At 39.5% G+C, this 26,464-nt stretch overlaps 1 protein-coding gene across 2 annotated transcripts in view; it reads left to right on the top strand.

Annotated features, from left to right (window-relative positions):
- The window catches only part of LOC127352220 (CUB and sushi domain-containing protein 1-like), a 396,058-nt gene that overhangs the window by 172,882 nt on the left and 196,712 nt on the right, over positions 1–26,464 (top strand). For both annotated transcript variants that reach the window (XM_051380421.1, XM_051380419.1), the window contains exon 4: positions 25,292–25,486. In XM_051380421.1, the coding sequence (XP_051236381.1) occupies positions 25,292–25,486 (195 nt within the window). The remainder of the gene's footprint in view (positions 1–25,291; positions 25,487–26,464) is intronic.

Raw genomic sequence — 26,464 nt, 5'->3', positions numbered from 1 at the left:
AGAGACCATTTAAAAGCCAAGCTTTTGAAACAGGAATTGAAGGCAGACATGATCCAGAGTCTATTTAAAAGGTGAGCAGCAGAGGGGGAAAAAAATCAAAAGAGAGAGAGGAAACAAAATCACAAAGCATGGTTAGTGAGGAAAAAAGTGATGCACAGGGACTATGGAAATATTATGGAAATTATACTGGGATATGATTCCAATAGATGAATATGGAAACACTTAACGATGAAGATATGAAAGAGAAGATGAAATGGTAGATGAGAGAATGAAGTCTGATATATGGGGTCCGTGGAGACGACACTCAAAGTCTTGTTATTTAGAAATGCTTTAAAGGTAAGAACCGGAGGTGAAATGATGTGAATGCAAAATGCTAAGTGCTAGCTAATACATAGAGACAGTTTACAAAGGGAAGATGGGAAACACCAAAGAATAGGAAGATAAAATAAAGCTTCAAAAGGTTAATGTGGATACAAAACGGAAAGAGGGATAGGAGACAATGACACAGGAAGAGTGGGTATTGAGGGATGGCAAGGGTGGAGAATATTGAAAAGAATGAAATAGGGGAAGAGAGAAGGGACAAAAGAATGAACGAAAAGAGTGTGGGCGAGAGTGCTGCCTTCAATTCCACCCCCCCCCCCCCCCATTGCCCTTTCTTCCATTTCATTTTTTAGCAATCAGTGAATGATGTGCATTTGCCTCTGTGTAAGTTTAGGTGTATGCTGTGCGTGTGTAGGTGTGTGTGTGAGTGTGTGTCATCTGTGTGGGTGTAGGTGTGTGGCTATCTGTGTGCATGTTAGATGAAAGTGTTGTGAGGTGTTTACGCTAGCCGGAGTCATGCCGTGAACAATAAGAATCCTTGATCATACATCAAAGACTTCACATTGACTCTCACACACACTACACACACACGTACACTTGCTCTGAAGAAGGGGTGAGAAAGTTTAAACATCCTTTCACAGTGTTGTGTACTTCTTATAAGTACATCGTAGGTGGCTCCTCAGTCAAACACACACAGAGACAAACACAAGCTATATACCGTCTAATATTCATTAAATTTAGAGGTCACAGTCAATCACGTAAGCAGTGACTGATCTACAAATTCCAACACAAAGTCTGAAGGATCCTTTTTTCACTGGAGAGTTCAAGGACTGTGAAATGATATGTGGCTTTAAACATGCATTGCATCAGCCATAACATGTTATGCAGGCCCATACGCAACAAACTGCGATTGCACTGTGTGTTCTGACAGCTTTCTATCAGCACCAGCATTAACTGTTTCAGCAGTTTGAGCTACAGTAGCTCGTCTGTTGGACCGGACCACACGGGCCAGCCTTTGCTCCCCAAGGGCATTAATGAGCCTTGGCCTCTCTTGACCCTGTCTCCGGTTCACCACTTTTCCTTCTTTGGACCACTTTTGATAGGTACTGACCACTGCAGACCGGGAACGAGTCCAGTCGTTTGGCCATCACAATTTTGGCCCTTGTCAAAGTCGCTCAAATCCTCACGCTGCCCATTTTTCCTGCTTCTAACACATCAGCTTGAGGATAAAATGTTATTTTCCTCCCTAATATATCCCACCCACTTACTGAGGTGCCATGATAACCAGATAATCAGTGTTATTCACTTCACCAGTCAGTAGTCATGATGTTATGGCTGATCAGTCTATATTTTCATACAAAAATGATGATTAAGGCAAAACAAAGTTGTTCAAAGAAGAGAAAAGTTACTCAGAAAAACTGTATTCATTATTGAGAAAAACTTAAACATACTCATGTACCCAATGCATGTATTAATGTTTTACTCCATCGTGCTAATTTGCTAAGTGCAAATTTTTCATGCAACACAGACAGCAACCAAGATCTATCCTATAGAAATATGGCACAGAAATATTCTCTTCAACGGGGCATTAAATATCCCCAACAGTCGCTGGATGTGCAGAGCCTTCGTCCTCTGACTGCTGAAGATTAAAGCGAAGGTTAAATTCACAGAACTACTGCTACATAATCTGGTTTAGTATCGGTGAAGGGCATTAAATCCAAAAGCCACCTGCCAAAGGGTAGTAAGAGTTTTGTTGTAGCTGATAAGTCTTAACCACTTTTGTAATCATCAGCATTGCTTCAGTCTTTTTTCTTTACTGTGACAAATCCCCTGCTATGAATTACACTGCCTGGTGAAATCTTCTGGCTGCTGTGACCTGGTGACAAATGAATTAGTTACATTCCCTTGACAGAAATGAGACACATTTCAGTCACTCCAACAAGGTCCAGTCACTGTCGACATTGCCCACTGAGCTATTGACCCTTGGCTATGAAATTTAATTAACAGAAAAATGGAATGAGGAGTTTTTGACCTGTGCACTGTGTTTGGTGGCAATGTCACAGGGCTGCTCTGGCAGTACTGAAGTGCTCCTGGACAGACTCAGCAACAGACAGATATGATTAAAAACTGCACTGTCAGTGCCACCAGGCTTTGGATTCACCTCAACTATTTACCTTAGGTACACAATGAATTGTATGTGATTTGCAATCCAGTGAACCATTGTTGCGCCTGGGCTGCTGGTTAGTCTGGCTGAAATATAACCAGCAGTGGAAAAACAAAGCTACAAATCAAATGAAATACACATTCCCTGGCTCAGACTGCGTTTTATTGGAGTAACCTTCAAGAAGGCCACAAAAACAGCTATGGATCACAGGAAAAGTGAAAATGTGGCTCTTGAGGAGAAGCAGTGAAAAGGATTAGTGTAAAACATGTTGGTGAATGGGAACGGTTCTGCTTTTTCATTTCATACAGGATAGTCCTTAAAGGAGACTGTACGATGACTGGCCTAAACCTTCTAAGCCAGACTCATTCAATCAAATCACTCATATACTGGTAGCTCTTAGCGTTCTTATAAAAACATCTCACATTGGAACCTCGAACACTTACAAGGACACCGACTGCTGGCCCTCAAATTGCAGCTATGCAAAGGGAGTCACAATGACGCACACAAACATGCACAATTTGTGAAAACTGAGCTCTCTCTGTATCCAGGGCGTGAATAGACAAACCAGAAACTTGTCAGTGATGATTTGCTCATGTGACACAGGCTAATGCGTGTGTGTGTGTGTGTGTGTGTGTGTGTGTGTGTGTGTGTGTATGTGTGTGTGTGTGTGTGTGTGTGTGTGTTTGGTCTAATCCTGGTGATTCAGTTGTCAACAGCAGATGCTTGGGGGTAAAATTCTCCTTTCCACCTACATATCAGGGTCCAGTGGCCACCAGACATCATAAAGTATGAAAACTGGCACTACAGTCTAAAAGTGAGTAAAGCAAATTAAGTGTTGCTATGACACACACACTTAGATCCAGCTGCAATGTATTCTGCTTCAGCTTGTTTTAAAAATAGCATAGATTCCAATCAAACCTGTCATTGCAGTGGAAACAGAATAGAAAACAATAAATATTCAGTACAGCCAAGAACACAGTTCATGGCAAAGAATGATAATGCAGTTGAAAAAGGCTTGGCTCGTTTGGCATGCACTACAGTCAGCGAGGAGCACAGTAAAACAGCCAAAACCAAAATCTTTTCCCTCCTCAAGTACTGAACTTTCAGGTAGCACATTTTATATCCCCAAAAGAACAGAGCTAGCAGGTCCACCATCCTAATGGTGCATGTAGTTTTAGTGACAGCAAAGCCCTTTTCATTAAGAGTCTGAGCTCATAAATTACGCTGGCTAATATACCATGTGGCAAGACAATCAAGGTGCTGTCTTGATGTATGGGAAAATTCTAAACTGACTCTGCCCTAAACTTTAAGCAACAAACATATATCAGTTAAATGTCCAATGTGTAACATTAAGGAGGCTCTACTGACAGAAATGTATTATAATGTCATAATTATGTTGTCATTAGTGTATAGGGCTCTTTATCGATCAAAAATGTTCGATACCAGGACTGATATCTTGACTTTGCTTCCAGTTCCTGAACGATCGATGTGTTACTGTTAATAACAAAACAGTATGGCAGCAATACATTTAGTCTAATCCAAAGCAGAAGAAGAAGGGGATGTGGGGGATGTTTGTGGTACTGGAAAAAACAGTTTTTCTGTGTTTCTCTCCTCCTTTTACCTGCTGGTCTGTAAACAACACCATGCCGTGTGAAATGCCCCCCCGAGGAAAGGATGCACTGCGGCTTCCACCCAGCAGTGAACTCACGAACAAGCAGATCCAGGTTAGCTGCACTGGCTAGCTAACAAGTAGCACAAAGTTCACTTCAGTTGTCTGTGCAGAAGTGAGCTGCTTTCGGTTAGTTGCAATCTGCAACTTCACGTGTAGATGCCATTAAATCCTAGTCCTTTAATGCATTCACTGTTTTGGTTCAACAGGACAACACATGTTCGATGTGTGCTAGAATGACAAATTTATGTCTCACACTGGTTTGACGGCCAGCAGCCTTTGAAGATCGTCATATATTTGCCAAACTACATAGTTGAGGGATAATCCACAATAAGCTTTTTTTTTTTTTTAATAACCCACTACATGGAGGTTAATTACCCACTAATGTGAAGCGGAGGGAGGTTTGCCTCTGTGAAGTGTTTTAATAGCTCAGGATATATTCTCTCACATTTACCATGGCTATTTGTCAGCAATCAAAGTATAGGTATTGTTTATCATTTTTTATTGGAATGCACAATTTATTCAACAATATAAAGAATTACAAAGATGTTTCTTCACTCTTTTTTTTTTTTTGGTCTGATTTCACTGGTCTCCAGTAAGAGCCAGTAAAAATAAAAATAAAAAACTGTCAATATTTAATAAATTCTAGCAATTCTTTTGCTCCACACTTTTTATTATTTTTTATTACTGTTTTCCTTTTTTATTGCTGGTGTAAAGTTTATTGCAAGACAACTACTGTATATTCTGCAGAGACATTGTTATTGTTATAAAATCATAGCAGGAGGACATTAGCAGGCTAGCATTCCCAGTAGTAGCTACTTCTGTATGTCTCTTTTTGTCCTGTCGCTATTATTATTAGCATTAATATTAGTATGGGTGGTGTTGTTCTCATCAGTCTCTTCTCTCTTCTCATTTTCTGTCTCTGTCAGGATTTTGTCAGAAATGTAATCTGCAGAAGGAGATAAAGGACAGACTGTTCTTGTGTGGGCTACAGGCGCACTCGATTTTAATGTATTCAGTTTGGTTGTTTTTTAGTCACATGTGGGTGCATGTGTATTGTTTGGATGAGTGTGAAAGCGGGTGGTTTTCTGAGATGCTTGTAATTATTCTCCCCCCGTTGTTTTTTTACGTGACATGTTTCACACGAGAACATCAAAAGTTTCTCTCCATTGCACTCGCCTCTCACATTCCCTCAATGTACTGTCTACCTGCGCTCTCTCTCTTCCTTCCTTAAAGGTTTCTTCCACTGCTCTTTCATTTTCTATTTCATTATTTCACACACTCCTGTCATTCTCACTCTCAGCTTCTTGCTTTTATTTAAAAAAATATATTTTTATGCAGTTTTCTTGGTGTGTATTATAACAGCATCACTTTCCCACTGTCATTTTCTGCTTCATGTTCCCGTAGTTCTTCTATCTGTCCTTTTCTTCCCATTCTCCTTCCATCCCTCCTTTCTTTTCAGCTGTCCTTCACCCTCTGGTGAACGATGGATGGACAGAACAAAGTGGTTAATGAATCAGTGAATGATTGGTGTGTGTGTGTGTAACAGAGAGAAAGAGAGAGAGATTGTATTCAGCATATGTGTGTCCGTCTCTTTGCATGTGTGTCTGTGTGTCTGTGTGTCATGGGCACGTGTTATAAAGTAGTGAATGATTGTGTCTGTCATTTAGCCCACTATGGCCCGCCACACTGTCAGACCTATTCCATTACACAGCCGTGTGTGTGAGGGTTTGTGTGTGTGTGTGTGTGTCTGTACCGCTGTAGTGTATCGGCGCGCACAGGTATGCATGTGCGAAACAGGATATGAGTTTCTCCAAGCGTAGAAATGGTTTTCTCTGGACTGAATACTATTTAAATGAAACACTGTAAAAAGTTATAAAAAGCTGTAAAATACTGTAAAACCAAGGTGCATTCAGCGTCGAGTAGTTGCACGGTTCACGCTCACACCATCAATCTACTCAGATGATCTTGACTGCTGCAAGATACACACATCTGTGCACACACACACACACACAAACACAAACACACACACACAATCAGAGCTGTATGTATGGACATACAGCTGCACAAATACACTAATGATTTCTTGTTTTAAGGTGTTAACACATGCTGCACACACAGTGACCTTTAATTTCACATTGTTAAGTGTGCACACATGTACACACACCTATCACACACACACACACACACACACACACACAGTGCTTATATACTGATACACTCTGATCTTTTGTTTTATGATGTGAAATGCGTACCCACTGCAATGCCTGTGTAGAGATGATTAATGGTCACTGCTCGGTTGGATAATGAACTATAATATATATTATCATTTAACAATGTTTTATATCTCTCTCTGTGTATGTGTGTGCATGTGTGTGTGTGTGTGTGTGTGTGTGTTATTTTACTTAAAGGTCCAGAAGTCTTTTCCAGGCACACTGAATGTAATTCAATGAAATGTGGATAGTAAGTCCTTCATTAGAAGCAAAGGTGTTAATCTTTGTGTGTGAAGTTGCATAATTCAGTCAGACCTGCAGGAGTTTACTGTAAAATGTTTGTCAGGCTTTGCGATGTTTTTTCAGTCAGTTTACGGCACTTTGGTTTGGTGCAACAGAGTAGCCACAAACAGCCAAATCTGAAGGCTGCTATGTGCCTCCTGCACTATTCAGGATAGCATGTCTCCATCTCACACATGTTCTGGCATTGACGGTGATCTACACGCACATCTGGTTTGTATGCAGTTGTATTTGGAGATTAGTCCTTCAAAAAAGGGCAAAAAATATGTATTTTTTATATTTATGACACACGGGTGGAGTAGAATTACTCTAACATCTCTATCATAATGTTTTTGTTTTCTTAGTTCTTTCTTTCTTTATTTTTTTATGGAGAGCCACCCACAGTCTTTATTGCCATATTTCCACTGTAATCATACAGCTCCGCCAGTGCTCTTGCCTGTGCATTTGCACGCACTGTAATTAACTATATGATCTGTGACTATTGCAGCTATTAAGTGTATTATTTGTTAAAGCTTTTATCTCTCACTACAAGGCCTGTGGAACATGCATTAATTAAGCCAATACATTAAAAGTGACATATAAGTGTATAATTCTTCAGTGCTGCTATCTTCAACTATTTAAATTATTAAATCTGTGCACCTGGAAATAGATTGTTTGGATGAGTTGTGCATGAATCATAATTGTTTTGCTTTCAGTAGTGAAGATTTTTAGAGCCATATGTTGTTTTCAGAGCATTGTGATCACTCTTATCATGAAAACATGAAAACAAATCCACATCAAGTGTGCAGACATGGCAGTTGTCACGGCAAGGCAAAATGTGAGTAAAATTATCTTGAATACAAGACTTGCAGCTTGCTGGTTCGTCTTTCTGCCATGTTGCTGTTGTTTCTGTGTTGTAATACACTAAAGCAACCACTGACTCGGTTTGAAAATCTGAGGTCAAGTTGGAAACACAGGGTTGTTCTTTATTTGCTGTGCAGTCAGTGTGTTATACTCATATGCATCTTAAATACACACAAACTTTAAAGACAGTGAGCTTACCTTAGACACAGGCACATGCATAAAGATTTACCGAGAACTACACACTCTTTAACACATTTATCATGTATGTTGCATATATGGAGCATTTAAATACAGAGGGTTTAGTACATGATTGTGTGTGTGTCTGTGCATGTGTGTTCAGCAATGCCACAGAAAGCCCTAAAGGGGCTGTTTATTTCCCCAAACACAACATGTATTGATCCAGAATACATGAGACGCCCACGAACCCACACTGATGCGAGCACAAATAGACACACACACGCACACACAATGGTGTACACAGGTCTACATGAAATTTTTATCTCTTACTTTATCTCTCTCCCACACACAACAATTGAAACACACAAATTGAGCTGAGATGAGAGTGTTAGAGTTGAAATATGGGGAGGTTTAACAGGGCTTACATTGTTTTTATGGTTAACACCCACAGAGGAACACACATACACACACACAGACAGGTGGGCAGAAAGAACTGGAAAGCTGGGGATAAGCTATGTGATCACACACACATGCACACACACGCACACACAGTTACAGTCTGCCAGTGACATCAAAGTAACTTCCCAGTATTTGTGGAGCAGAACATAGCAGCACCAGAGTCAAAGATCAAGTTTGGCCTTTTTGCTACCACAAAACAATACATCTGATTTTATATCCCGTGTCTTGGGTAGTGTTCTGCTCGTAACTATGAGTGTTGCTCTTCTACATCACCAAAGAAACTGTTATATTACCTCTCTAAGAAGTGTTAGACAGGAACCATGGCTAATGTGTGGCCAGGTGGTGTTATTTTATTCGAGACAAAAAAGCAAGTTTGTGTTTCCCCTACCAATATCATTTGGTTTGAAAGCAAAATATTATGGTTCATTTTGGAAGCAGGTCGCTCATAGAGGTTCCGGAGGGTCCACAGCAACATCCGCAATAGTTTCATTTCACTCTAATTTAACAGGTGAACCCATAGGCTGACTCTTACTGCTGGTTGTTCACATTGAAACTTTAATTTTCTTCAAAACTGTAAAACATATCCTAAATAGGATTTAAACAGGTGCATTTTCAGAGTATGTTTGACATGCACCTGACTCTAAACTCTACATATTATGCCAATGTCCTTCCCACTCATCCAGCACATTGTTTAACATTAAGGTCATGTCCACATCTAAATCTGTTTGGATAGATTATTTGAACCCTTAAGCATTTAATCTTTAATTCAGATTGTTTAGGTGAACATAGTGCCATCTTGATCTTTTTAACTGCATTAACCTAGAGTCTTTAGCACAAAAATCAGTTCCTAATTGAATGGCTAGCAGGAAAATAAGCAGGGCTCTTTATTCTGCAGGGTTAAAGACCGATACTAGACAATAATAGGAAACAAGAACTTGTGCACTACATCATTACTATTGTTTCTTTGTTTATTCTGTTTTTGCAGCTCATCGTTTAACTGCTGTTTTATGTTTTGCTTACTGAAAAAGTCAAACTGCAGTCCTGGCGTCCTTTAGGTATTTGTTCCTCCTAGATAGTTAATGAGCCACATTTAGTCTTCGATACAAAGTGCGGCTCATTAACTTTCAGGGAACAAAAACCTGCAAGACATCTGCCCTTGACGAACAGGGCTTGACACTCCTTAACAGGATTATTTGGCTTTACACCAGTATTTACATCATATTTTCTCATCTAATGAAAAATTTCAATCAGAGCCTCGGCCATCAGTCAAGATTATCTGGTCGTGAGGACTTGCAGATTCATCTTTTATCACACTGGTAAAAAAGCTTCTGTACCTCTTAATCTAACCACTTGTATGAGGCCATTTTTCTTCTTCTGTTTGCAAACCTAAGCCAAACTGCTCTGTTGCATCTTTTCTGACATCTTTTTTATTTTTATGCCATTTAAAAAGCATCTTTGCTCATAAAATGTATCATCAGTCCTCAATGCTTTGTTCTTATGCCCTTACAGTGTTTTAAACCGACATTAGCTAACCTGAATGGCATTGTCAACACTTTCCAAAGAAGTTCACAAAGCCTGCTGCTGCCTTCACATTTATTGTAAAGCACACGCAGGAAGTGTTGAGTTAGAATCAGCAGTGGCTTTCAACCGAGCAGAACAGAAAACAATGGGGCTCCTGCTGTGACAGTGTTGCTTGAGTGACAGAATGACTGCTGGAAAATAGTGATAAATAAGGCAATATTATACACAGGGGATTGCAGTGGAGCTGGAAATTCAGGGACAGCATATGAATGAATGTAGTAGAAACACTGGTTTTGGTCCTAAACATGGTTTGTGTGGAGGGATCAGACATTCTTGCCAAGTGCACAGAAGCCAATATCCAAAGACAGCGACATTTTAGAGTGGTGAAGTAGAGTCAGCAAAATCTGGTTGCCCACCTCCATTGTCGGTTTGATGTCACACTGGATCATGTAAGTACCAGTGAATTTTGAGGTCCTGACAGCAGTGATTTATCAAAAGGAATCAGTGTTACCTCAATTATGTAACTCCATCTTTGCTTTATTGCCTTGCATAAGCATATTTCCAGCTGACCAAAAAAAAATTGTCTAATACATGCATCATTTAGTTAGCTTTCATTTGACATGATCAGGTGACATTAGTACAGCTTACTGTAAGACTGGTAGACATGTTGGGGTGTTGATTTGGCACTGATTACAACTCCTGACATCCATACTGACACCCATCTGAAACAAAAAGTTATGTGGACAGTTGTCTGTGTTTAGTGTTCAATTATACCATTTAAAAGTGTACGCACAGTATACAAAAAGATAATCGTAATAATAATAATAATAATAATAAACATAGTTAAACCTATGATTAGTATCACCATTCTTCATTTTTATTGGGCCAATTTCTACAGCATCAATGATGCAGATGTTACATTCTTAAAACCTCAAATTACCTGAACAAAGTCTCTGATTTCCCTTGACATTTTACTGGGGAAATGCTTAGATAATAAAGCAAAGAAGGCACAAAGAATAATGACACATAATTTTTAACCATTATCCCAATATATCGGTTACTCCATTACATCCCACTTTTGTGAAACAGAGAAAAGCTTTAGTGAGTCCCTAAAACTGCCCAGCAGATAATGTCCCTTAGTGTCATCTGGCAGTAGAAACAATACACTGGTTTTAAATCTCCCATTGAAAGTCCTCTTTATGTAAAATACTGTGTACTTAGAGTAATCTATCCTCTTTTATAATACATGTCTGTTGGACAAAAAGATAAAATATCACATCTAGAAAATTACTTTAAACTGTACGATAACTGATAGTGTAGAAAAGATGCAGCAATTCAGTGACGCATAATGTCTAATTTATACATTTGTACTGCTTATTTGTTTTCCCCATGAGCTATGATGAAAACTCTTACACTTTAATGGTAATAAAAAATTATATTGTGTGTTTGTGTTGGTGTGTGTGTGTGCGTATGTGTCAGTCCGATGATATATGGGAATAGTTGTGACATCGAGTTTACCCAGGATTCTGTGCTGCCCAGGGGACCATGAACTGTCACCTACCAAGGAAATTGACTGTTTTGCACACATGCACACACAGACACACACACACACACACTTTGTATGTGTACAAAGACAGAAAGACAAGCAAATATATATAATCTGTCCACATTTACATATGAGACAACGAGACAGACTTAAGCCTTAAAGATATACAAAGATAAATACACAACTCATACACTCATTAACATACGGGAAGATAAATGGATTTACACATACATGCAGCATAAAGATAGACACACACACACAATCCCATCCATCCATTTTGTATAGTGAGTTGACAGGTGTAAATGTGCCCAGAGGACAGCAGGACTAAATGAAGATGCATTAGACCTTGTGTGTGTGTGTGTGTGTGTGTGTGTGTGTGTGTGTGTGTGTGTGTGTGTGTGTGTGTGTGAGAGAGAGAGAGAGAGAGAGAGAGAGAGAGACAGAGAGAGAGACAGAGAGAGAGACAGAGAGAGAGAGGTGCAAGCAACAAGGACAGCAATGATTAATGTCCAGTTAACATTTGAGCATTGAACACTTGTGTTCCTGATTTATTCAATTGTATTCTGTGCTATGCCTTTCTATTCTTAGCATTCACTATGGTCAGATATTAGTATTGTAAACCTGTTCCTGATCTTTCTGATCCATTAACTTACCCTTAAATTGTGCAGCTTTTTGACTGGGTGAAGCCAGTGTATTCAACTACTAATCACATACACACACTCAAAATACCTAAATGCATACACAAGCAACACTGATGTACACTTACACACTAGTCTGAATTAAAGAAGAGGAGACGGAGCACATAGTTTGTGTTCATGCTTTTGTGTGTGTGTGTTTGTGTGTGTCTGTGTGTGTGCGCGCGCATCTGGGTCAGCCCACACATGCACAGATAAAATGTGAGTATTGATGAGGCAAGTGATGTTATTTCCTTCATGTCTTTTTCCCCCTCTGACACACCTCAGCCTCAGCCTCAGCCTCAGGGCAGGCCACTCTTACTATAGGAAGTCACGGCCAGCCAGGTCAGGGCTGGCATAGCAATAATGACAGGAAGGAAAAAGATAGAACAGGATGTGTTGGCAGTGCTCATTGGAGAGGAAAGAAGAGAAGGATGGCGAGCAGCGATGAGGGAGACTGGGAATGGATGTGGTTTTTAGAGAATTTTCAGGTTTTCTGGCTGAATGAGATGCTATTTTATCTGCCGCCCACTCTTCCTCAGGACTGTCTGTCATAGTGAGGTGTGTGGACATGTCAAAGAACCCTAAGCAAAGTTTATCACATAGAGAAATAGACAAGTGAGCCGAAAGACGGACGGACATTTTGCTGACTTTGTGTTTCCTTTTTTCTTTAAGTAATTTCTGCGATGCACTTACTATTTCATTTCAGTAATGCATTTCTCAGAGAGTAGCACAATTAAACTGCTGCTTCACTGGTTGCTTTCATATTAACTAGATAGTTCAGGCCTCAAGTACAGTATGAATTAGTTAAGAGTTCAAGCATGAAGCTGTTTTTTGGCCATATGAACTTTACTTATAATGATGAAAATGTAATTTAAAAATGTACACAGAAAGTGAACATTGTACAACTTAGATGTTATTTTACTTTGACTTCATATATTAATGTATGAACAATGAAGCAGTGGGGTGTCACACTATCAGCCTTTTTATGAACAGTTTAGTCATTTAGTTAGAAAGGGAAAACATGCCATTAATGTGATTAAAAAAAAAAAACAAAACAAAACAGTAAAGCCATTAGTTAACATAAACTAAAGTAAAGCCATTAGCCATTACTGATGTTGCAGTGCTTTAAAAACAAAGTACTATATTGAAATTATGTTTCTGATCTTTAGAAGACTGTGTCTCTGATGTGTTGCAGTTTAAAGTCTTGGGAATTCAGATTATCATATTGGAAGCTAGTTACACTTATTTACAAATCTAGGCTGAACTGTCCCAGATCAAAATATGTACATATGTGAATACTACTTTAGTGCAGATGTTCCTTTTAACAGCAAATAGCTGTGGATGTGTTCTGTGTTCTGTGTTGTGTTATACAGAGGTTGACTGATGTTTCCTCCGTTTGTCCCTGCAGCACCGTTTAGCTAGGTCGCTGTTTCCATAGCAACCACTGGCTAGGCGCACATCTCCCAGAAGTGTCATTTTGTTATTATTGTTGCTGTTAGAATAACTTTCCGTAAATAATTCTCAATTTTTTTTAGAAAGACATATTCAACTGCTATCATATGAACTCACCAAATGTCAAGAAAGGAAAAGAAAATCACTGATTTCTTGCATGAAACCAAAAAATACAAAAGTACGCCTTCTCTCTCATACCGAACTAAAACCTTGTTAAGCAATCTTAAATTTCGAACCCAAGAGAACCAGAATAAAACACACCAATCCTTCTTTAATCGTTTTTACACTGTTCCAACAATCACCAACTCTGGTGTCCAACCGTCTAACGGACGCGCTGTAACTGCCGCACTGATGCCCCCGACCTCCCTCACTCCTTTACCTGCTTCATGCCTCTCCTCTCCCCCCCCGTCACTCTCCTGTCCTGCGCTGTGTCCCCATTTTCCCCCGGAGTTAGAGTCTTGTTTGGAGCCTCTTCAAATCACCTTGTAACTGTATTCCCTGTCAGCAAGTTGAAATAGACCCTTAATTCACCGCAATTAGATATGAAAATACACTGGCTCTACAACTGTTTCCTCTCGTTCTCCAGCTCACTGTGTGTACTAAGCTGATGAATGTCTGTAACTGAGCGGCTCTCACTCCTTGGAGGCAGACCATTAAATTAGCTAAATAAAATGACAAAAATCGGCCAAAATAAACAACCGGCGATCGGCCAATTGGAGATATATTCATCCAATTACCCAAACCATAATGTATATATGTATAGTCTAGTAGAAGAAGATTCAAAGGAAGTTTCTCGTCTTTGCCATCACAGCCACAACTTTATGACCAGGTGAAGTGAATAGCACTGATTATCTGGTTCATGGCAGTAGGTGGGATATATTAGGCAGCAAGAGAACATTTTGTCCTCGAGTTGATGTGTTAGAAGCAGGAAAAAGGAAGGAGAAGCGGTGAACAGGAGATAGGGTCATGGGCGGGCAAGGCTAACTGATGTACGTGGAGAACGAAGGCTGGCCCGTGTGGTCCGATTCAACAGCGAGAGCTAGCTCAAACTGCTGAAAAAGTTAATGCTGGTTTTGTTAGAAAGTGCACACACAGTGCATCACAGTTTGTTGAGTACGGGGCTGCATAACATTATGACCACCTGGGCAACCTGTTATGTTATGGCTGATCAGTGTATATGTATATAGCTGCTTCAGTTTCAGGATCCTAGTATCATGCCTGCTGGCTGATTGTCTTTGCTTACGGGGACACTTCTATAGAACAGATGAGTCATTCATGTTATTAGTAACACTTGTGATTTTACTAATATGATAAGTCAAAGCATCCAATGTAAAGAAGAATTTTTTTGTTATTACACACACATACATGCACACACAGGACCCATAAACGTGCATTTATTGGAGAGAGATGTTAGAGTTACATAGTCAGGGGTTAGGGGTAGGGGTTCTGTGCCTTTCTCAAGAGCACCTCAGTAGTGCCCAGGAGGTGAAGTGGCACACTCCATACTGTTGTCATGTTAGACTTGAAGTGGCCAGCCCACATCCTAATGCACTGAGCTAGTGCCACCCAAGAAAAGGACTTACAGTATGTTATCTTCTTCTTATGTTGTAATTCAGTTGTAAAAACTCAGATATTATAGTTTCTTTTATTTGAACAGGGACAGTGCACAATAAGTTGTGATGGGAATTCCGGCTCTTTTTAGAGAACCGGTTCCTTTGGCTTGGCTCACTAAAAAGAGCCGGCTCTTTCGGCTCCCAAGTAGCTCCTCAGATTTTTTGTTGCTTAAATTAATTTATTACCAAATGATGTGTAAAATGAATATCTAATGCAAATACATGCATTATGTCAAATGTTTATTATTTATATGGATTTATTAATTCAAAAAAACGGGTGGCTGTGGCTCAGAGGCAGAGCGGGTCATTCCTTAATCGGAAGGTTGTGGGTTCAATCCCCGGCTCTTGGTGCCATATGTCAAAGTATCCTTGAGCAAGATACTGAACCCCAAATTGCTCCTGATGCCATGCATCGGTGTGTGAGTGTGTATGAATTTTAGTTTCTGTTCGATGGACTTTGCCATCACTGTGTGAATGTCTGTGAAAGGGTGAATGTGGCATGTAGTGTAAAAGCGCTTTGAGTGGTCAGAAGACTAGAAAGGCGCTATACAAGTACAGGTCCATTTACAAATTCAATTCAATTTTATTTGTATAGTGCCAATTCATAACAGAAGTTATCTCATGACACTTTTCAAGAGTGTCTAGACCGAACTCCTTATAACATTTACAGAGACCCAACAGTACCACCATGAGCAAATATATACTTAATATACTCAACATGGAACAGAGTGCAACAAAAATAAATTATAAAATACGAAAACAAAGACCCATGTCAATTAGACAAAAATCTGCTCGATATGAAATGTTTAACTTTGCACAGTCTACACTCTGCCTGTGAACTGTCTATCACATTAAAATGTGTCCAAACTTTACTACATTTTCTGTCACTCATTTTCCTCACCTTTCCAGTGTGTAGTCTCTGTCTATGTAGCGCCTAGTTCTCCCTCTCTCTCACAGGTCTCCCTCCCACCTGTTTGTGTGCTCACTGTGCCTGTGTGTCTGTAACCCCTCCCTCCCCCCTCCTGCTCAGTGTAGATACACAGACGTCACCACACATCTTGACCAATCACGCAGCTTTAACAGAAAAAACAGGGAAAAAAACGGTAAATCCCAATCAGGAGCCGGCTCTCGTCGTTCACTTCAAAGAGCCGGCTCTTAGAGCCGGATCGTTCGCGACCGACCCATCACTAACAATAAGACATTAACCCTATATAAAACAAGGAGAGATGCATTGCACCAGGTTTTCGCAAGTTGCTATTTTCCACCCGTAGTCCTGCTGAGGATATCTTCCTTAGGGATTCTCCAGTGCTCCCAGTCCAGCTGGGAAATGTAATCTATCAAGCATGAACTGAGAATGTCAGTCTTTCCCAGAACACCTCAAGGAGGCAGTGTCCTCCCTTGGTATCCTAAATTCTCTATGCAAAGGAGCACCAAATCAACACTGCTGTCTTACAGAGTCAGTGAGTAATCTCAGCTTCAAGTATCCAAAGGTTCATTCTTTTCTTTTTCCTCACTACCTAAAGTACTTGACAGTAGAGGTTTATATTTGAATGAATGAATGAATGGTGTATACATTAATAATAGTGTTATTTACCCCGTGCAGATCAGACAGAAGTCCTTTTGTTTAATTAAATAGCAATGAAAGTTATATTTTGCTCAAATAAATAAGAAATACATTTAATCACGACTGATATATTACCTTAAATAAGATCTTCTCTCTGTACGGTTGTATAACAGCCATTCATTCAGTCAGTCAGTTTTTAACAGCCTAATTGCAACAACACTAAAGTGTTAATTATAGACCCTGAATGAGCTTATGGACAACTTCTGCCAGCTCTTGGCACCCCACCACTAACCTACTGCAGAAAAACTTGAACCTATTATTGATCTGAATATTTTTTCACCTGAAGGGAGACCTATCATGCTTTTCTTTTGTTTGTGTTACATATAAAATGTTACAATATCAGATGTTGATATTAAACAAGGCCAAAGTATCAAGTAATGAAGAAAACATACATGTAAAAGTAATGCCTGTGATTCAAAAAGTCTCCTGTAAAGACTGTTTGTTTTTCCAAATTCATTAATTCGTTCATTGAGTAATCTCAAGGGTATCACAAAGCAGGTTAACTGCATAAGAAAATGGCGATTATGACCACAAGCAGAAAAGATCTCTAGAGCTTCTAGCCTGTGGGTTTCTCTAGATGTCTTTGGTCCATCTCTTGGTCAACTCCTAACCCTCGATTCACCTAGACAAAGATGGTGATCAGAGGCCACAATAATTAAAGCTGTGTAAGTCCTGAAACTGAATAGGTAGATACTCGCATTATCACTGAACAGGGGGAGTACACCCCAACTCTCAAATGGATTAGAAGCAAGGACGAGAGAGAGCAAGGTTGAGATGGCAGTGCCCTTCTTGTGAGGGGGGAACAGGACTGAAGTGAAAGAACAAGTTTTGAAAAGCCTCAAGCACAAATCTTTCAAGCTTCAATTTAACAGGTTATGTCTTGAAGTAATGATCTGCAACAATATTGTTATTGCCGGCAGACAAACCTCTATGCTTCTGGTGTGAAAAGGTTGAGAATCATTATTTGGTAACTAACTGCTCTCAGTAACCCAGATGTAGGGCACACAGACACTAGAGCTCTGGGTTGAGTCTGTACTGTAGCAAAATAATGTAACGCAGTACTGACATGTTCTGACATGAAGGAACGAACAATTCCAAACAAAGTTCAACTTAACTGAACTCAATCAACTTTATAAGGCGATGCCCACAAGTGGTAAAAACTGAATCAGCATGTTTTAATATTACTCAAACGCATATATTTAAAAACATTTTTTTGAATTAGCTGGTAGCAGAACTTAAAGGAGTGGTTAACAACAGATAAATAGAAGCAAGTTTAAACATTCGTGTCAGGTTTTAGAGTTAGGCTTCCGCCTGCCGATCTTGTGGCACCTGCTCTTTATAGCACTGGCCATCACAGCATGGGGATGTTGCATATTAGCAACCAATGTTTCTTGCTTCCATAGTAAAGCTGGAAAGGCTGAGGAGAGCTGGTGTTTAACAGAGTGTAGCTGCTACAGTGATTACTCTGTTTTGCAGGTGATTGATTAGAAGCACTGCTGGAAATGTCACTTGGCCTGCTAATATATTTTCACCAAGGGAACATAGGAAGGGCGGTGTTAATACATTTTAAAACATTTACTCCAAGGGAGCAGAACAGAAATATAACTTCTAAAGGCTTGAGTTTTTTTACACTTAAATGGGGTTTAGGTCTCAGCTTACGACTGCAGACTGTGGAGCTGTATGTAGAGAAAATATGTTTTGCTATTGCAGTGTTTAGTATTACCCGTACAAACCCAAGTTCTAATCCATTGGTGTTGTTTACTACATAACTTGTGATTTTACAAGTCCTGGTTCATTAGACTGTGGTCTATGGTATTCTCTGTGTTGTAGAACAAAGTGAAGTCTGTACTCTGATTGCCCTCCTTCACTGGTGATCGTTGGGAATTAATACTGGAAACATCACTGGCTGGCACACTTAAAAGGAAAATCCAACATCCCGAATTGTCAAGCAGTATTCAGATATGTTGTTCTCATTATCTTGGACAGTGCAGTCACTATTTGAGATGATAAACAGCTCTCTGTCCCAAAGCAATAAATGCAGGAATGAAAGCTCTGATCTGTAATACAGTATCAGTGGGACTTACAGTGCAGTGTGCTTTGAATATGAACCGAATGAACCGTAACCACGCAGTGTTTGTTAGGCATCATCGTAGTAGGCATCTCTTGGTTTTAAGTATGGTCGTGTATGCCCAAAAGCTTGATCATCGTTAGAGCCAAAGTAGCACTGATTGCTGTCAACGAATATTCTGAATTCGATTATATAATCAATTTGTAAAAAATGAGGAACGGTCACTTATGAAAATCAATCGGTTGTGGGGAAAAAAGCAGCACTACTGCGTCCGCTGTGTGACAGTCAGGAGTCACACAACGTCACTTTCATTGATTGAAAATGAAATGTAGGTCAGGCTGAAACAAGCAAATAATTCAACTACAACCGTGTGTTGATGATGGCAGAAAGTTCACAATCTAACTCAGAGAGAGTGATTTGCACACCATGCAATCAAAGAAGCCCCGTTTGGAAATAATTCAATAGCGCCAAATCATAACAAGAGCTACACTGGCTACTGCAGGCTGAGTTAGCTTCTGTGGTGTAGAGCTGCGCTTCCAATTCAAGCCTCACATCCAGCACGGAAAATAAACTGCATCTACGTGTGATCACTAAAAGAGGCAGAGGAAAAGCTAAACATCTGACACAGAGGGACAGAGAGTAGGAAAGAGAGAAAGAGAGAAGCAATCGCTAACTGCTAAAGCACTGTAGCTAGAAGAACTGAACAGCATGGGATTAGAGATAAAGTCACTAAAATAAGAAGGCTATTGTGCTTTTAAATGTATTGCGGTCAAATACCCGACATTATAAAGAATACACCACAATTAACTGGGTTGATCTAGAGCAGTAAAAATCACAGAAGCACTCAACTGGAAATACGATAACCGCAGCACGTCTTTTATGTTATGTATTGGTTTATGGACATAATGCGCAAAAATAGATAATCGATTAAGTCGAATGGTATGTGAATAATCAACGTGGTTTTTTTTGTCAGTTCTAGTTAGTACATGTGGAAACGGTACTGGAATTGTGAATACATGTTAGTGCATTAGTGAAATTCAGAGGGCTCAATTGGTTGGAGCAAAGGTGTACTCAGAAGGTGAAATACCCCTTTATTGTCTTTGATTAATGAGTTAGTGCTGTGTGGAAATGTCGCGTTAGCTGTTGACACATTAAAACAAGGGGAGCACAGCAGGTGGCGAAGGGCCTCCGTTCAGCTTTGGCCCTCGGCCACACTTGGCCAGGAGCCCCATTAGTGTTTGGTTGGTTAGAGTTATTATGTACTATGTGTCAGTGAAGCTGTTAATACATTTACACCATGGGAGCGCTAGTGATACTGGGGAGTCCATTTAGCTCAGGGTCTTTGGCATCTTTCCAACAGCAACAACTCTACATCAAGAATCACAGATTAAAGGAGTATGTTGATTGCTGTTTGTTAATACAGGTACACCATGGGAACAGAGTAGAGGTGTTAATGGATGATGGATTGCACCTATTGAGACATGCTTTCAATGTGGTCCCAAGTGTGGATGGCGAGTGATTTGTTCGGACTCAAAATGGTGGATAGTGAGCAGGTAAAATGATGTTTTCCACACCTTTTTCTCAACATTTATTCTATATGTTGAATGTGCTATAAAAGGGGTGCTACTGCAGTATGGCACCCATTGTTGAGTTGTGACTGTGCAGATATTGACTTCCTGGTCTGAAGATCTATTTTCTGTATTCTAAAGTCCTACCTACCAAGGCTATTGGTAAAAGAACAAGTGACTTGTGCCAGAACTTTAAAATGTATTTAGAGGATGCTGCATTTTGAGTTAAGCGGAAATATATTCTAAAACTCTTTTCATTTAAAAAAGTTAACTCATCTGCCAAAGTTTTAATCACTTTGAAAGATGAATTTTCCCAGAAAAATTTCAAATGCTAACATCTGTCCAAATCCCTGTTTGGCAATATGTGCACACGGTCTGACATTTGTTCTGGTTCCGCTTGGTTTTAACTTTACAGCCCCCTGGAAACCAAACAAGAAATTAGTGATTTTTGCCAGGTATGAGGAGCTAGATTTGACAAAACATCTGTTCCAACTTTTGCTTGTAGCAAGTTACATGCTCTGGATATAAATATAATTCACTCCAGTTGTTTTATTACAGTCAGGTAACTAGGGGTCATTTTCCACTCTCATTCCACGAGTGACAGCATGTGGTTTTATCTGTACTGTAATGTATTTTTAACACTGGGTATTAACAGTGGTTTTGTGATGCAGCAGTGTATGTTTTGTGGACATTCTTGTTTTCTACCATAAAAACTGGTAGCTGTTGGAATCCAGCACTGACTGTCATGATAATACAAGAAGCCAAGATTTTTTTTAATTTAATATAATTTAATTCAGTTAATCTTTCTATGTGGAATTGAATTATGGTGTGTCTGTCCCTAGAGTGCTGCATTTACACCACAGGGAGAAAGCTGGAGGTTATTTCGGTTGGTTTTTATCCAGTAGCAACTGCTTTAGTGCATCCGTAACAACAGATTCAAGGAGCTGTTTGCTTTGCTATTTATAGCACATGGTTAGCTAATATGCGTCACTAAGTTAAAACTGAGAGAAGTATATGGTATCCATCATTCTTAATTTCACATTGAATATAACTGAAACATTGCTTTTGATTTACAACTTACATATTATTTAAAATTAAAAAAACCCATGAAAATGGCATGGCCATTGGTACCATTAACTTATAATTTTGTAGCACAGCCTTTGGAGGCAATAACTGCAAGAGCTTTCTTAACTCTGACTATATGGTTTCTACACAACTGCTTTTTCATCTTTTTTCACAGATGTTCAATTGGATTCAGATCAGGTCTCATAGCAGGCCACTTCAGAATGGTTCGATGTTTTCTTCTTATCCATTCTTGGGTGCTTTTTGATGTAACAGTATGTTTGGGGTCATTATTCTGTTACAAGACCCATGACCTGTGACTAAGACATAGCTTTTTGACATCAGGCTGTGTGTTTTGCCCCAAAATGCCTCGATATTCTTCTGATTTCATTGCGCCCTGGACAGATTCAAGGCAGCCAGTGCCTGAGGCAACAAAGCAACCCCAAAACATCACTGAGCCTCCTCCACGTTTCACAGGCATGGTGTTCATTTCTTTGAAGGCTTTTTTTTTTCTAAACATAAACTAGGGTTGGTGTGATTTACCAAAAAGCTCTAATTTTCTTTCATCTGTCCAAAGCAAATTCTCCCAAAGGCGGCTTGTGAACATGCATTTTGGCAAGTCCAGTCTGGCTTTTGTGTCTCCCTCTTAGAAGTGGGGTCCTCCTAGGTCCTCTACCATGGAGTCCATTTTCATTCAGGCAATGATTGTCAATGCAAGTTGAAACTTTTCAAACTTGAACTTGATCATCAGCTTGGATCTGTTTTTAAGTTTTCCGTGATTCATTCTTGACCATTCAAGCAGTGCTTCTGTTCAATCTCGGGCCAATTTTCCCCATGCGATCACGTCCAGAGATGTTGTCTACAGTCCCCTGGGCCTTAAACTTAATAATATTGGCAACAGTGGTCACAGGAACATATATACACATATATACTGGCTGCATGATGAGATTTAGAATATTGTAGTTAACGCCAATTTGCTTTGTAAAGATGAAGTGGAGTCATGTGTGTCCTGAGCAGAGAATGACGTTACACTCCCTTTGCCTGTGTTGCTATTGCAGCCTCAGTGTGCTCTTTCTGCACATGAGTAGACCAGCTAATTCTGTGAAATAAGGATTTATTTAAACCAAATGAGCATTGGTAATTGTTAGAGAGATTGTGGAAAGACTAACAAAGACAGTTTTGGTGCAATACCCAGTGGCAAGTGAATTTTGTGTATATATAACCTTTAATTAGACCTGCTATAGAACTTTCTTGTGAGAAACAGAAACTCATGAAAATGTAAAATTTATATTTTAGGGGGGAAGAAGAAATTAGAAAGGATCAAATGCAAAATAACATACAGTTGTCTATGTACAAAGTTTCTGCAAGACACTGGTAATAATTATTAATAATTAACACTTATATCATCAACCCCCTCCTGTCTCCCTCACATCCTTATTCCTTCTGGCTCTTATCTTTTCCTTCCGTCATCCTTCATTTGTTCTTTCCCATTTTCTTGTCCTTCCACTTTTCCGCACTCCTTTCTCCTTTTATCTCATAGTGCAAGTTACTGTCAGTTCTTCACCTCGTTGTCATCACCTTTCTGCCATTACTCACTCCTGTATCACCATTAAAATGTTGCCCTGGCCTAGAGTTGCCATAGCAACACACTGACCTGGCCTAAGGCTGCGGAGGGCCAGAGGGGACAATCACAACAGAGGAGCATCATCAGTCATTCGCAGTAGACACACACACACACACACACACACACACACACATATACATTTCTGCATTACCAACAGTGGAGTATCAGTCTATACCCTTCTGTTTCTGGCCATTTTGAAACAAACAAAAATAGAATGTTTAAATAAATTACCTAGAGGGGACTTGTATACTTTAGCGATGTATAGATCTCTAGTTTTTTATAGGTAAATTTGTGTAATTCTCAGTAGAATGTACGTGTTACAGCAACATTCCTTTAAATACTGTTATGCATATATAGTGTACATGTATATCAATATTAAATCCTACCCTAGAACTAAAGGAAATTCACTAGTTTGCACATAGAACTAAAAGAGTATGTTGTGATTCAAAAGTCTAATCTCAGCAAACCAGACTGTACTGTTAAATATTAGATGACTGAAAAGAGAAAAAATAAAAACTGTAGCCAAAATTTAAATGGTTTCTCAAAAATGCAGCTGTCATTAAGTATGAGATTAGCTGGATACTGATAATACTTTTGAACACTTCATCCGTCCAAAATACCCCCTGATTATTCAAGACAAATGAGGGGAATACCGTTGTGCACCAAGCTTACTCGTTAAAACATGCCAGCCTGGCAGACACAGGACTGTACAGTCAAATAAGTGTGACTAACGACACATGACTCCTCTCATTCTCTCTTCTTTTCACTGCCTTTTTCCCTCCTTCTGCTCATCCTATGGTCAGTGCTTTAGTTTTGGTCTTGGAATTTGGTTGTGTGCCTCACCTTATTAAAACAAAGCAGGCAGCATGTTTGCACAGAGGACGGCATGGTCAGCTGAGTGTGAGTAACTTGCCTCTGATGCATGACTTTATACAATCCAAATAATGAGTCAATTAGAGTAAATTATACATGTTTAGGGCTCACTGCAATTAGTTCACCTCTCTCTTTTCCTGTCTGACTGGAGTCTCTGTCTCCCCCCTTTCCTGTCTCCTGCTCATCCCTTCCTCTCCCTCTCTCCCTTCCTCCATCATTCTGTCTCTAGTCTTTCTACCTCCTCTTCCTCTGCTCTCTCTCTCCTGTCTTTTTCCTTCATCTTCCTTTCTTTTTTCTCCTCTCCCTCTTTTTCTTCCTCTCACTGCCCACCCCTCCCTCTTTTTCTCTGTCCTAGTTCTCAGGGTCTCTTGGTGAAGCTTTGTCTAATTACCATGCTAGCATTTAATTGGAACAGCGTACACAAACACATGGACTGACTGACTGAATACCCCTTACATGTAGACACACTGCATAGTGCATGCACATATACACACACACACACACACACACACACACACACACACACACACACACACACACACATAAAAAGTTGAATTACATGCACACATTACACACCCTGCAAGTTAACATGCTCCAGTTATACAAATACACATAACACAACAGCGTACACCAGGGTTAGATATTGTGGAGTTCGTCCAGGTTGTACTACAGCCACTGTGCTGATGCCCCTTCTGTAGAGCTAAGGCGTGTTGGCTACAGTCATACATTGCTTTTGGCCCAGTTATACCATGAGCTGCTTGTTGCTGCTCCCACTGTAGAGCTGTGTCATCTAAGAAGTGACAACAACAGATGCACATTGGAGGGAAAATGCTAGCCAGATATCTAAATACCACACAGTCATTTTCACATATTTTTAGGTTTCTAACAAACCAAACATACACATCTTTGTAATTTTGTGGTGTTGGTGCTGATGTTCAATATTTGGTTAGTTTCCAGTGACTGTAAAACTATTCGATTCTTTGTTGATATTATAAATTATATTTGACATATTCACTGTAGTCTTATGTGAATCATCACATAATTTACCAGAACATTCAGGAGATATTGTTGAAGCATTCCAAACTTGGGGGTCAGGACTAACAAGGTGTCACAAGTTGATTAACTGCTTAAGAAAGAAGAAAAACACAATACTAATTTCTTTCTTTGCTGTTTTTTTTTAAATAGTGGATAGTTTTACCTCTTTTTGCAAGTAACAAATACTCAAATGGAACATTTTGAGAAGCCAAAAATTAATCTTTGATTAAACGTGCTTTTGTCTCATAGACATATGGGACCAGTGACGTTGGGTCACATATTGACATTGATTTGTTTTAAGGGGTCACATACCAAAAAGCATTTCAAAAAGAGTTTTCTACTGTTGAGTCAGTCAGTTGATTGATAAATTTGATTGTTTTTGGTTTTATTTTTTATTTTTCTAGTGGTCAAATGGTTACTGTTTTATTTTAGATATGATATAATAAAAACATTTTTTTTCTGTTTCTCTCTCTGTGTTTCAGTCCTTCCCAGCCATACATGTGGCACCCCTGGCCTCATTCCAAATGGAGTCATTCATGGCTCGCGGTACAACATGGGGGACAAGATCCGATACAGCTGTGAGTCAGGTTTTGTATTGGAAGGACACAGTATCCTCACGTGTATTGTATCACCTGGCAGTGGAGCACAGTGGGACTTCCCATCACCATTTTGTAGAGGTAAGGTAATTTTCTGTGTTTCTTTTTTTCATTTCTAGAAATGCCTGGTGGCAAGTAACATAAAACATGAGAAAATAAAATAATTGCTAGGGTCCTGAGAATTGAAGGACCTCAACCGCAGGTCACAGGCCAGACAAAGATGAGAAGCCCTGGTGCATTGATTACTGAACCAGATGGAGCCCAAAATCCTCGAGCAAAGCCCTTCTAATGGTTCATTAGTCTACAGACAAGAAGAGATCTGTCCAAGTTTTCATCATCAGGGCCAATACATGGTTGAACAGCTCAGCTCAGGGATTCAGTATCTTGTGATAAATATATTTAGTGTTTATCAGAGGCTTCAATTCAATTATTATCTGCTTGCTTGTTTCTTGTCAATTTGCCATTTCCTTTGCTTTCACATTAAGGTCAAGGGTCAAGGTTATCTGTATTGTCCCACAAGGGTAAATTTGTTATAGTATGCAGCAAGTGTTCACATAATGAGATTACAAAGGCCAACATCAACAATGACAGTGAATCTCATAGTTAACGCAAGGAAATTATACCAAGTAGAAATATGCAATAGTGCAAGTGTGAATGTGTGCCAGGGTAGTGTAAGCAATGCAGCCATTTAGTTTATTTATTAATTTCTCAGGGACAGTGCATATTAATAAACACAGCTGTAAATATACCAGAATTAGCCAAACGACTGTATTCCCTGGCCAGGTGTAAAAATTGTCTGCCTGAAATCAGTGTAAAATCAAGAAACAAGGTTTAAAGAAAAATCATGCTCTAAGACATGCTAATTCCAGGAAGACCAGAACATAGACAGATATAAGCAGAACACAGACATAGGCAACAATAAAAACAGTGTGAATTATGATTCAAAAGATAACATGGCAACAAATGCAAACGAGGACAAACATGAGTAAAATAAACAACAAAAGAAAACTACAGATCAGCTCCACAGCAACAGACATAAGTGAAGACAAATAAAAGCAG

The sequence above is a fragment of the Dicentrarchus labrax genome, unplaced genomic scaffold, assembly GCF_905237075.1.
Source record: "Dicentrarchus labrax unplaced genomic scaffold, dlabrax2021, whole genome shotgun sequence".
NCBI lineage: Eukaryota > Metazoa > Chordata > Actinopteri > Moronidae > Dicentrarchus > Dicentrarchus labrax.
This window is presented reverse-complemented; position numbering and strand designations above follow the sequence as displayed.